The sequence below is a fragment of the Ovis aries genome, chromosome 14, assembly GCF_016772045.2.
Source record: "Ovis aries strain OAR_USU_Benz2616 breed Rambouillet chromosome 14, ARS-UI_Ramb_v3.0, whole genome shotgun sequence".
Taxonomy (NCBI): Eukaryota; Metazoa; Chordata; class Mammalia; order Artiodactyla; family Bovidae; genus Ovis; species Ovis aries.
In genome coordinates, this window is record NC_056067.1 from 52,933,501 (window position 1) to 52,946,040 (window position 12,540).

At 49.0% G+C, this 12,540-nt stretch overlaps 1 protein-coding gene across 2 annotated transcripts in view; it reads right to left on the reverse strand.

Moving 5' to 3' along the window:
- OPA3 (outer mitochondrial membrane lipid metabolism regulator OPA3) overlaps positions 1 to 12,540 on the reverse strand; it is a 67,769-nt gene that overhangs the window by 28,984 nt on the left and 26,245 nt on the right. Inside the window, exon 2 of one of the 2 annotated variants that reach the window (XM_012190552.4) lies at positions 2,473 to 6,295. The exons of the other annotated variant lie outside the window; for it this stretch is intronic. Within the exon in view, the coding sequence (XP_012045942.2) occupies positions 5,877 to 6,295 (419 nt within the window). The 3' untranslated portion in view covers positions 2,473 to 5,876. Of the gene's footprint in view, positions 1 to 2,472; positions 6,296 to 12,540 lie in introns of those variants that run through there. 2 annotated transcript variants of the gene reach the window in all.

A 12,540-nucleotide genomic window follows, 5' to 3' on the forward strand; every position in this document is an offset into this window, starting at 1 on the left:
TGTATGGCATTAACATTGTCATTCCATCACCCAGTCACGTCCAACTCTTTGCGACTCCATGGACTGCAGCATGCCAGGCCTCCCTGTCCATCACCATCTCTCAAAGTTTGCTCAAGCTTCACGTCCATTGCTTCGGAGATGCCATCCAGCCATCTCATCCTTTGACACCCTCTTCTCTTTCTGCCCTCAATCTTTCCCAGCATCAGGCACTCTTCCAATGAGTCGGCTGTTCCCATCAGATGACCAAATACTGGAGTTTCAGCTTAAGCGTCAGTCCTTTCAATGAATATTCAAGGTTAATTTCCCTTAAGATTGACTGGTTTGATCTCCTTGCTGTCCAAGGGACTCTCAGGAGTCTTCTCCAGCACCACAGTTCAAAAGCGTTCTTCAGCACTCCACCTTATATAACACATGATTGTAACATACATATGTTTTATGATACGATGGATTTTATGTTTATGATACATATTAGGTATATGATACATATTTATCTGTAGTTTTTCTAAATGCAACACAATGAAACAGGAGATATCAGACTACACGGCACATATTAAGGGTAAATTACTGAAATGTTCATTGCAATGATAAATTTACACACACACAACACACACAACATATATGTTATATGACATATTACATAAAATGGTTTTATATTCCATTATATACTATGTCACATAATACAGGAATTATACAATGTATATCCAACATGGAGGGTGAGTTGTGAATTATTATACATATATATGGTGGATTATATAAAATATAGGTGTTATTTCACCTTGTAGATTGAGATGGAGACTCTGCAATCTGAGAACGGCAGGGTTATTGCAGCGTCTCTAGGAAGTAGCTCCCGTAGGTGGGGACTGTAGGAGTAACGGAAGCAGGACCAGGCAGGGGGGCATAAGAGCTGACCTAATGGGCATGTGGGAGCTGGTTGGCCCCTTCAGAGTTGTGCCAACTGAGGCAAGGGGGCCAGCCTTTGTCCTCTTGAGCCCTTTGCCCATCCTTCGTCCCTTGCTTACTCTGTTCCAGGGGTCAGTAAACTCTTTTTATGTAAAGGGCCAAATAGTAAATATTTGCATCTTTGAAAGCAAAATGGTATTTTTCACAAATGACTCAACTCTGTCATTGCCGTGCAAAAGCAGCCATAAAAAGACATAAACAAATGAGTGTGGCTGGATTCCAATAAATCTTTATTCCCAAAGACAGGCAGCACCAGGCCCTTAGTCTGCTGACCCCAGCCCTGTTCTCATAGCAGAGCCTCTTGCAGGTCCAGGAAGAGGCAGACCCCACACCGTTGCAGGGCCTGCTAGCCCTTTCTCACTCTGGAGGCTGCCAACAGGGCTCCTGGCATCGCCTCCCTGGCCAGCTGATCTACTTCCCCATCTCCATTACTCCTGAACTCTTTCTTCTCAGCCCTCATCACCCAGGCCCGGATTAGTTTTTCTTCTTTCCTCCTTCCTGTTTTTGGCTGCGCTGGGCCTTCGTTGCGGTGCACGGCTCTCTAGCTGTGGCACATGGGCTCAGGAGTCGTGGCTCGAGGGCTTAACTGCCCCAAGACACGTGGGATCTCAGTCCCCACCCGACCCCCAGGGATGGAACCCACATCCCCTGCGTTGGAAGGTGGACTCTTTACCAATGAGCCACCAGGGAAGATCCTAGTTTTTTTCCTTTACTGTCCCTGCACTAGCTGGTGGCTCCGTGGCAACAGCAGCCTCGAATAGTTCCAGGTTGACTCCCAGCTGCTAGACAGAATGGGGCCAGGAGCGCAGTAAACATTTGTCCAGTAAGCGGGTCGACGGCGCCCTCTCCACCCTCCTCTGGACATGCTTCTCCTCTCCTTCTGCCTACGGGGGCTGGGGGACCCCAGCCTGGCCCCACAGCATCACAGCGGCCAGCTCAGCAATGGGCCAGTGGGTCAGGTGGGGGCTTTAGGAAGTCCATTTTCTCCTGGGGTGGCTCTCCCCAGGCAAGGGCCTGCCCAACGGGGATAACAACATGGGGGCCAACAGGGCCTGCCAGGAGATGACAGAGGCAGAGTCCTCAGGACACCGGATGAGGCTTTTGTGAGCCACTGTTGAATTTGCTTCTGATGGCTTACAGGAGTCCCTCCTCAGGAGGAGTCCCTCCTTCCCAAATAACCACAGGGCAGATAACACTGGACTGTAAGCCCCCCGCGGGTAGGGTTGGGGCTGTCTCCTTCACAGCTGGGTCACCAGCTCTGCACAGAGCACGGTGAGGAACGTGGTGGGCACCTTGGTGACAGTTTGTTGGTGGGTTGGTCAGGCGCGGCAACACCCAGGATCAGGCTCCTGCCCCGTGCAGTGGATGCGCACAGTCTGAACCACTGGACCACCAGGCAGTTCCCTTGGTGACAGTTCTTTGAATGAAAGAATAAACGAAGGACAGTTTTTCTAATGTTAATAGGGATTTTTAAATGTGGGGAAAAAAATACACCAACTTGAAGACAGCCAATTTGCATTACAAATTTATTCTAACCCCTTTTCCCAAGTCACAAATAGATACAAAATTTTAGCTAGCAGGAAACCAGAGCGATGAGCCATCCTCTGGTCTTGTGCGTTTTGGGGGGGATTCTTTCCCCTCACATGCGCTGACCCCACCCGCACACAGCGGGTGAAGCGGCTACATCCCACGAAGTCTCGCTGCACGTAAGAATGCGTCAGGGCTGAGTTCTGAGTCCGAGATGCGAGAGCAGCACTATGTCAGGGTCAGGGTGGCACAGGGGGTAGGAGCTCCAACCCAGACTGCCCGTCTTCTCATCCCACGTCTGCTTCTTCCCCTCCCGTGTGACCCTGGGTAGGTGACTTTCCCTCTCTGTGCCTCAGTTTCCTCATCAAGGAAACAAAGCAAATAATGTTATGCCAACTATATGAAGCACTTAGAACAGTGTCCCGCGCCTAACTGGAATTCAGTAATTAACTCCACCAGAGGCTTCCCTTGTAGCTCAGTTGGTAAAGAATCTGCCTGCAATGCACGAGACCCGGATTCGAATCCTGGGTCAGGAAGATCTCCTGGAGAAGGAAATGCCAACCCACTCCAGTATTCTTGCCTAGAGAATCCCATGAAGAGAGGAGCCTAGCAGGCTACAGCCCATGGAGTTGCAAGAGTCGGACATGACTTAGCAACTAAACCACCACCACCACCACTCTGATAATGACCGCATCTAACTGACGAGAGGTCACTGACATTGATGTCATTGACACTGACGTGATGTGGGGGGCAGTTAAAGTCCCTGGCCTCCAGAAACCCTGATCCAGAGACGTATCAGCGCCAGAGTGGACCCACCCCCACCAGAGGTAACCATGGAAACAGGTACTGAGCTGGCTCACCTGGCTCCATCAACCACTCCATCATCCTGCGGCAGCTTTGTCTCTTGCCTTCATCATTTAACCTACTCAAGCCACTTCCAATTTTAAAAGTATCCCTACCTGGGCCCACCTCCTCAGCTCCCTCTATATCAGTGGAGGCTCTTCTAGAAGGAATTAAGATGCCGCCTCAGAACCCCAGTTTCTTGGTTTTCTATCTGGGTAAGGTCTTGTGTCCATATGGTTTTCACTCCCCTGGGGAAGGGAGGTGAGGGAGAAAGGGAGAGAAAGCTGGCCCCTCCCACTCCACCTACAGCTGCTGGGAAACATATGGAATGGGTCTCACCTCATTCGGCAAATGCTAAGATCCTGAGTGTAATGGGGGGCTGTTCTGATAGAGAATTACACCCCCTCCTTTTGCTACTGTGTAGAGATCTCTGCCCCCTCCCCAAGTAGTCCACCTCCCTCTCATCTTTCTTCTTGCTTCTCTCCTAATTTTAATAAGCCTTGTACCCGTTTTGGAGATCAGCTCATGATTCTCAAACACATCCTTCAGCTGACTTCCTCACTCCAGGGCTCCTTTAAGTAAGCAACATCTACAGCCTGAAAGGGGCTTCCCAGGTGGCTCAGTAGTAAAGAATCCGCCTGCCAATGCAGGAGACACAGGTTTGATCCCTGGGTCAGGAGGATTCCCTGGAGAAGGAAATGGCAACCCGTTCCGGTATTCTTGCCTGGAAAAGCCCATGGACAGAGGAGCCTGGTGGGCTACAGTCCATGGGGTCGCAAGAGTTGGATACGACTTAGGGACTAAATAACAGCAACAGCCTGAAAGACAGAATGCTGACTGGTGGGGCCCAGACCCCTCCCGCTTCAGAGGTGAGTCTTGAAAGAGAAGCCACGTTGTGAAGGATGGTTCCTGGACTGTTCCTCTCACCCTCATGCTTCCCCAAATGTCCCACGGGATTGGCAAAGGACTCCTGGGCTGCCTCACCCAGGAAGTTATGGGAGCTTATTTGCAGAGTCTTTGATGTAATTAAGTCAAGGATCTTGACGTGAAATCATCCTTGATTTAGGGTGAGCCCTAAATCCAATGACAGGAGTCTTCACAAGAGACAGGGAGGAAGAGAAGGCCATGGGAAGATGGAGGCAGAGGCTGGGGACATGTGGCCAACAAGCCAAGGGATGCCTGAGGCTGCAGAAGCTGAAGAGGCAAGAAAGCGTCCTCCCCTAGAGCCTGTGGAGGGAGGGAGATCTGTGAACACCCTAGTTTCAGATCTCTGACCTCCACAACTCGTGTAGTTGTGGGGTTTTTTGGTTTGTTTTGGCCACCCTGCAGCATGTGGGATCTTAGTTCCCCAACCAGGGACTGAACCTGCGTCCCCTGCACTAGAAGCACAGAGCCTTCATCCCTGGACCACTAGGGAAGTCCCTAAACTCCTGTTGCTTTAAGCTACCGAGTTTGTGGTAATTTGTTACGGCAGTCCTGAAAACTAATAACAAAGGTAAGACCCAACTGGCAGCTAAGCTAAGCCCAGTGGGATGGAGGTGGGACTTGGGGATTGGAGGCAGGAGGGTAACGCTGCGTGAAGGGGGGCTGCTGGACCAGAGCCCGATGAGAGGAGGGCAAGAGCACAGAGATCTACAGATCTGACGGACACGGGGATGTGGTCATCTAACCCAGGGCAGTCCCCTGAGTGACACCACTGAAGAAGACGGTGGGAAGACAGGAAAGGCCTGGGACTCTGAGGACAGGTAACCAGAGGGCTGAGGCTGCAAAGACAGGCCAGACTAGCCACTGGCAGGACCCAACTTTCCACCAGAAGAGGGAGTGGCAGGGCACTGCTGGAAGACCTGCACAGCCATTCCAGTGGGCTGTGCCCTAGACCAAAGGAAGGGGGTGGCGGTTGGTTCTGTTGGAAAATCCCATATGAGTGTCTTGGGGGAAGAGACCATGGATCAGGTTAAGGGGAAAGATATAATATTTGACGGATCAACTGTAAGCCAAGATCCCCTGTTTTCCCCTCAAAGAGAGGAGTGGTGCCCAGAGAGCCCGCCTTAGAAGGTGAGGGAGGCAGAAGTGCATTGAACGACCCTGCATCCCCTCACAATGGCTGGCGCCACCTGACAACCGGAAGGAGGCATTCTGATGTCAAGGATGAGCGTCCCAGGGAAATATAATACTGATCACCGTAAACAGGGGGCTGGCAGGTTGATCTGGCTCAAGTCCGGTTCCAAGTCTTCTGCCAGAGGAGTGAGCCTGCTGTCCTGCTGGCTGGGCCCGGGGTCGGCGCGGTTCGGAGCGGGTGGGAGGGGTGAGCACTGGACTGCACCACCTGAGTCAGAGGCTGGAGAGGCCGCGTTGTAACGCTTCACCTGCCGGCCACTGGTCACAGTAGGAAAGTGTCACGGGTCAGCAGCAGGGTGACCTAAGCCAAGTTCCATCCATCCACACCCTGGTGGTTTCCCCTGGGCCAGCACAGGCAAGGGTAACGCAGGGAGAAGGCCACATCAGGGCACACAAGGCCGCACCCAAGTTCAGGCTTCAGCAAGCTCCTACTTCTTGGGTGAGGACACTACCTGGGACGTGGACGCGGCCCCGGGGGTGGACGGCGGGTCCCCGGCGCGCAGCTGGGTGCGCACCTCTCGCATCTCCGCCTGCAGCTCCTCCAGGGCGCCCGGCGACGGCGCCGCCTGCACCTGCGCCTGCAGGGCCTCGAGCGCCAGCGCCAGGTGGCCCACCTCGGCCCGCATCGCTTCCCAGGCGGCGCGCTGCTCCTCCTCCTTGCGCCGCTGCTGCGCCTGGTGGCGCCAGTACTCCAGCACCAGGCAGCTGCCGCCCACGATGAAGATAGTGGCCTCGCCCAGCAGCTCAGCGCCCAGCTCGGCGGCTGCCTCCTCGTTCAGCGGCTTAATGACCGTGCCCCGGAAGCCCATGATGCGCATCTTGGTCCGCATCTCCACCCAGTGGTACACTGCGGGGGAAGAGAGGGGTCAGGCCGTGCGCTCAGGGCCCCCTGCCACCCCCGTCCCTCCACACCTCGGTGTCCAGGTCAGAGAACTGGGGACACAGCAGCCAAAATCACCAGGGAGGTGCTTTAAAGAAGACCCGGCCCCCGGCCTGGTCTGAGGAACGCCAAGTCATCCCTATTGGGGTGACCCTGAGGGCATCCTTTAAATCTCCCGGAAGATTCTGGCAAGGGGCCAGGAATGAGAAACTGTGCCCCAGAGGGGAGGTTCTGAGACTGGGGACCAAGCTCCTGGAAGGTCACTAGGAGCTTCCAGGGCTCAAAGTCCCAGGAGGTGTAAAGAAAAGGTCAACTGCTGAGAGCTTAACTCCTGCTTGTCTCTCAAGCCACCTCCCTGGGCACCATCACCCCGCCCACTTGAGAGAGGCAGAACCCTTTCTTTCCAGATCTTCCCCAAATGCAGCTGCCGCGGTGGAGTTGGGTGGGGGGCACCTCCTGGATCCAAAGAAAGGGCAGCTGAAATGTGGGAATGGATGCTAAGCGACTGTGAGCAGAGGGTGCCCGAGCCTCTGCAAGTCTGGCTCCCAGCCTAGATCTTCATCGACTCTGAAGGTGGAGCTCCCCACAATAAGGTTCTGGGCACATATCCTGGAAGAAGCTCAGAGCTGACTGATGCTGCCGGAACAAAAAACTTCCTTGCCTAGCTGTTTCTTTGTGAAGGAAGATTCTCAGTGTTTGAGTCTTAGAAACCAAGGCAGAATGGATGCTGAAACCCGACTCACTCATATGACAGTTAACATTCATCCAAGGACACTTGGGATTATTGGGGGTGATGCCGTTTTCTGGCTCATCTGGAGATTCATTGCCCTTCCTCTCATTTTACTTTTAATGTTTAATAATTACCCAGAAAATGTAGAACACATAAGATGTTTTAATTAATTGTGAACTAATAATTTTAGTTTTTGGACCAATAATTTTAAAAGCAATTCAAACCAGAAGAAAATATTTTAACATTTAGAACCTTACACAGGAAATTAAACAGATTCAAATTTGAATTTCTGTACATATTTTGGTTGCTGATACATCATTCATTAGACAGAATTCTTTGGGGAATGAAACTGTAAGTATAATTTCAAGGACAAAAAGGGACAACATAAAATTTGACTGTAAAAGAGGAACTTGCTCTTTTTTTTTTTCCTTATAAACTGGGCCACGGCAGGCACCAAATCACAAGAGGATGTGGATTTCGGTAATCCACAAAGAATCCTTCAAAGAAAGGATGCTCCAGGTGTTTGAAAATGTTGTATTCCTAACGCAACAGAAATGATATCTTTTGTATTTCCTATTGGTCCCCAGCCACACCATAAGAGATGAGCACCTCGCCTTTCCCTGACCCCTCTGCTCCTCATTCCTACAAGGGATTTGTAATATTTATTTTATTCTTATATTTACACTCTTCTCACCATACCCCTCGGCTCCCAACATGGCTGAGGAGGAAGCCAGCAACCCCTCTTCCCCGCTCCACTTCGCACCCCGCAATCTCCTTAGGCCAGACCATTCTTTCTCAAGATCAAGGTTTAACACACTGGCTGTTCAGGGGCTATCGTACAGTCCCTTGCACTCTGTACATCAGACAAGTCAGAAAAATGAAAATAAATGGCACACACAAGGCAACAATCATGGAGACACTGTTCGGTGTGACGTGACTACGCTAGAAAGGAGCCCCTGTGATGGGCTGTGTGAGGGCGGGGGCCGCCTGGCAGAGGGGTCTGGATGCCTTGATGCGTCCTCAGGATCAAGGTCAGCCAGCTTCTCTACTCTTACTCCATGGAGCACATGTCAGTTTGCTCTCAACTGGACGATGATTTTCTAGGATGACTTGACTTTCTCTTGCATGACAGTTCTCAAACTGCATATCTCATCCCATAAGTGGGTCATGAGGTCAGTGTGGTTGCACAAACTATTATTAAAAATATAAGCAAGAACGTAATCTTTAGGGAACTGGTGACTGACCCTGGTCAGGTATGATGATAACCACTTGCATGACCTGTGTCGCAATAGGAGGTCCTGATAAGGAATGAGGTACTGCCTCCAAATACTAACCTGGAGAATTCGGAAGGGACCAAAGGAGAGAGGATACGCCCGCCCACAGCGTGTCCTGTAAAATTAGCCCAGAATTCAGGAGGAGCCCAAGGAGGAGGGTGAGTGCTAAGTCACTTCAGTCATGTCTGACCCTTTGCAGCCCCATGGACTGTAGCCTGCCAGACTCCTCTGTCCATGGGATTCTCCAGGCAAGAATGCTACAGGGAGTTGCCGTGCCCTCCTCCAGGGATTCCCAACCCAGGGACTGAATCCGAGTTGCTTATGCCTCCTGCATTAGCAGGCAGGTTCTTTACCACTAGTGCCACCTGGGAAGCCAGTGGAGGAGGGAGGAAATGATATACCCTGCCAACCTCTCAGAAGCCCTCACGCTGGAATCCACCTTGGCTAAGTGATGCACGAACCACCAGGGAGGCGCCTGAGTCAGAATGATTGGTCAGAGGCCACCGGGAAACTAACCCCATCACCGTAAAACCTGAGACCTCGAGCCACGTGGCAGAGCAGTCCTCCTGGGTTCCCTTACCCTTCTGCTCTCCACCCAGGTGCCCCTTCCCAATGTTTTGCTTTGTCAGCACGTGTGTCTCCTCCGACAACGCATTTCCAGGTGTTAGAAAAGAGCACACTCTCGGGCCCTGGAAGGGGTACCCCTTCCTGCAACATAACAGAAAATATTAGATGCACTTGGAGGCATTACCCAAGTTGGTCAAAGACAGATACCCAATGATCTCATTTACATGTGGAACTAAAACAACAGCAGCAAAAAACCAAGCTCATCAATATAACAACAACAAAAAAGAAGACAAAACATCCAAGCCAATCTCATGTACTCAGGGCAAGGACTGTTTCACAAAACTGTTATTCTTGTTTTATGTGGAACTATATGACTGTGTGTGAGACTGGAACATGGGCAAAAGGCTGAAAGCCACTGTCCTAGACTTGGGTTGGAATCCCCAAATCTACAGATCATGTTTAGGACAATGACATCTTCCCAACACTGAGCCGTTCCATCCATGTGTATGGTCTCTCTCTCCACTCAGCTTCACGTTCTTTCTGCCAGCCTTGTACTTCTCTAATTTTATTTATTCCTAGGTACTAATAGTTTTGCCATTATTATTCATGGTATTTTAAACTCCATTTTCCATTTGGCTGGGCTGGTACACAGTGATGATACAGTTGAGTTATGTAAATAACTTTCTCTCCAGTGAGCCCCCCCCATCCATTCTTTTTTTCCCTTTTTAGTGAAATATTACTTACACAAAGTATACAAATGTTAACTGTAGAGCTAGATAAGTTTTTTTTAATCTTTATTTTGTATTGGGGTATAGCTGATTAACAATGTGATGATTTCAGGTGAACAGTGAAGGGACTCAGCCATACATATACATGTACCCGTTCTCCCCCAAGAGCTGAATAATTCTGTAATATGTAAGCACCACCTAGATCAAGATCTAGGACATTCCCACACTCCAAATGGCTCCCACCCTCAAGCCTTCTTCCAGCCGGTTCTCCTCAAATCACTATTCTGACCTCTTAGGATAGATGACAGTTCCCTTAAATCCTATTCTGTCCTCCTCGTGATAGATCACTCTCTCACTCTTTCTGTTCTGACTTCTTTTGTTCAACAATATGTGAGATCCACGGTGTTGCCATGCGTTCAGCTCATCCACTGTGTTGACTGAACAGTTCATTCACCCACACCCCACGGATGGACACTCAGAGAGCCTACAGTAGGAAGCTTTCCCAGGAATGAAACTGCTGAATCACAGGGCATTGCACAACCCAGACAATCCCAACACACATCTTAATGAAGTATTTTGTTGTTAGGGGCAAGCTGACCCTAAAATTCACAGGAAATGCAGATGTTCTAAGAATAGAAAATTTTAAAGAAGATCAAAGTTGGAAGATTTACACAATCAGATTTCAAGACTAACTACAAAGCTAAAGTAATTAAGACAAGACAGTACTGGTACAAGGACAGACAAATCGAGAACTGGGAAAGAACACACTGTCCAAAACTAGGCCCCCACATATTTGACTGCTTTTCACATGCTAGACCAACCTTGTAGTCTTGGAATAAATCCCACTAGGTTATAACGTATTATCTTTCTTATACAGTGCTGGATTCTACTTGCTAACATTTTTGTTCAGGATATCTGAATCCATGTTTAGAAGGATCTTGGCCTAAAATTTTTCTTTCTTATAATGATCTTGTTAGGTTGTGGTTATCAGTATCTCATTCAATTCATAAAATGAATAAGGAAGTGTTCCACATTCTCTATCATTTAGAAGAGTTTGGGTAATGACCTTGTTTCCTTCTTAAATGTTTGGAAGAAGTTATCACTGAAGCCATCTGGGCTTGTGATTTTCTTTAAGGGGAAGGTTTTAAATTGCAGATTCAATATCTCTAACAGATATAGGGCTATTCAGAGTTTCTATTTTTTCTTGTGTCAACATTGTTAATTGTGTTTTTCAAGGAAACTGTCCATTTCCTCTACACTGCCAAATTTTGAGGCTATAGTTGATCATGATATACTCTTGTCATCCTAGAGTTAGGATCTGAATTTATCTTTCATCCCTTTTAATGGAAATTTGTGTCTTTCCCCTTGAGTAGTATTAACCTTTTCAAAGAAACAAGTTTTGACTTTGCTGATTTTTCTCTACGAAATGTCTGCTTACTCCTAGTTCTTCTTCAAGGTGCGTCTCAGGTGTTTCTTTTCAGGACTAAGACCCCTCTGGGCATCCTCAGCTCCTGGGGCTCCTACATCCCAGCCCTGATCAATCCTGGGTATCACTGGTGACAGACCTGTCTCCCTCACTGGGTCACGAGCTCCGCAAGGGCTGGGCGCAGGCCCATTCTGCTAGCCCTTCCATCTCACACCTGAGTTCACCTCTGCCCGGGGTAGCAGCCCCGCACTCCTCTTTTCCCACTGTGCCCAATTCACTTTTTAGGTCTCAGCTGGAGTAACTCTTCTTCCTAAAGGAAGACACCTCTCTGATAGCTAGGCTGCATCAAACACATCCTCTAGGCTCCCAAATCTCCCCAGGCTTCCCTTATCAGTTCAGTTCAGTCGCTCAGTCGTGTCCGACTCTTTGTGACCCCATGAATTGCAGCACGCCAGGCCTCCATCACCAACTCCCGGAGTTCACCAGACCCATGTCCATTGAGTCAGTGATACCATCCAGCCATTTCATCCTCTGTGGTCCCCTTCTCCTCCTGCCCCCAATCCCTCCCAGCATCAGAGTCTTTTCCAATGAGTCAACTCTTCGCATGAGGTGGCCAAAGTACTGGAGTTTCAGCTTTAGCATCATTCCTTCCAAAGAAATCCCAGGGCTGATCTCCCTTATCATGACATCGTTTACTCTTTTTTTTTTTTCTTTAAATACGGATGCAGAACTCCTTGCTTCTAAAATGGATACAGAAATCAGTTTCACCCAGGCTTGTTTGACCTTTCACCAAAAATGTTGGTTTCACTGTTTCAAGTTTCTTGAGACCTTTGGCAAATTCTCCCTGCTTCATGGGGAACTCCTTTGTCACTGCCTGGAGGCTAGACTGAAGGGCAGGTTCCCAGAAATGCCCAGCTCAGCACCTGGCATCAAGAAGGCACTCAGGCAATGTTTAATGAGGATGAACGGCTCATCTTTCCTTCGGGTGTCCTAAAATTTACTGTATTTAATGTCACTATAAGCATCCAAATATTTTGTCCAAACATTCTTGTCTGTTTTGAAGTTTATATCTTAAATAAAGCTTGATGTTTATCCTATCTCTCAGGAGTCAAGAATGCTGCCCTTCCCAAGCAGGAAGCAGGAGAGAATTTCACAGGTCGCTTTAGCCAAGAGAAACACAGGATTGGCCTAACCTGCTCATCTGCCCTTAGTCACTCTGCTGGAACTTTTAACATCGTGTCATGGTGGCACACTGCCACCTTCAATTCTTCTCCTTTTGAATTGGGGTGTGTTGATTTACAATATTGTAAATATATTATGTATTGTGAACAAGAGTTTCAGGTGTACAGCACAGTGACAGTCTTTTCACAGATTATACTCTATTACAGATTATTACAAGATGATGTGTATAATTCCCTGTGCTATACAGTCAATCCTTGTTGCTTATCTGCTTTATATATAGTTTGTATCTGTTAATCCCGTGCCTC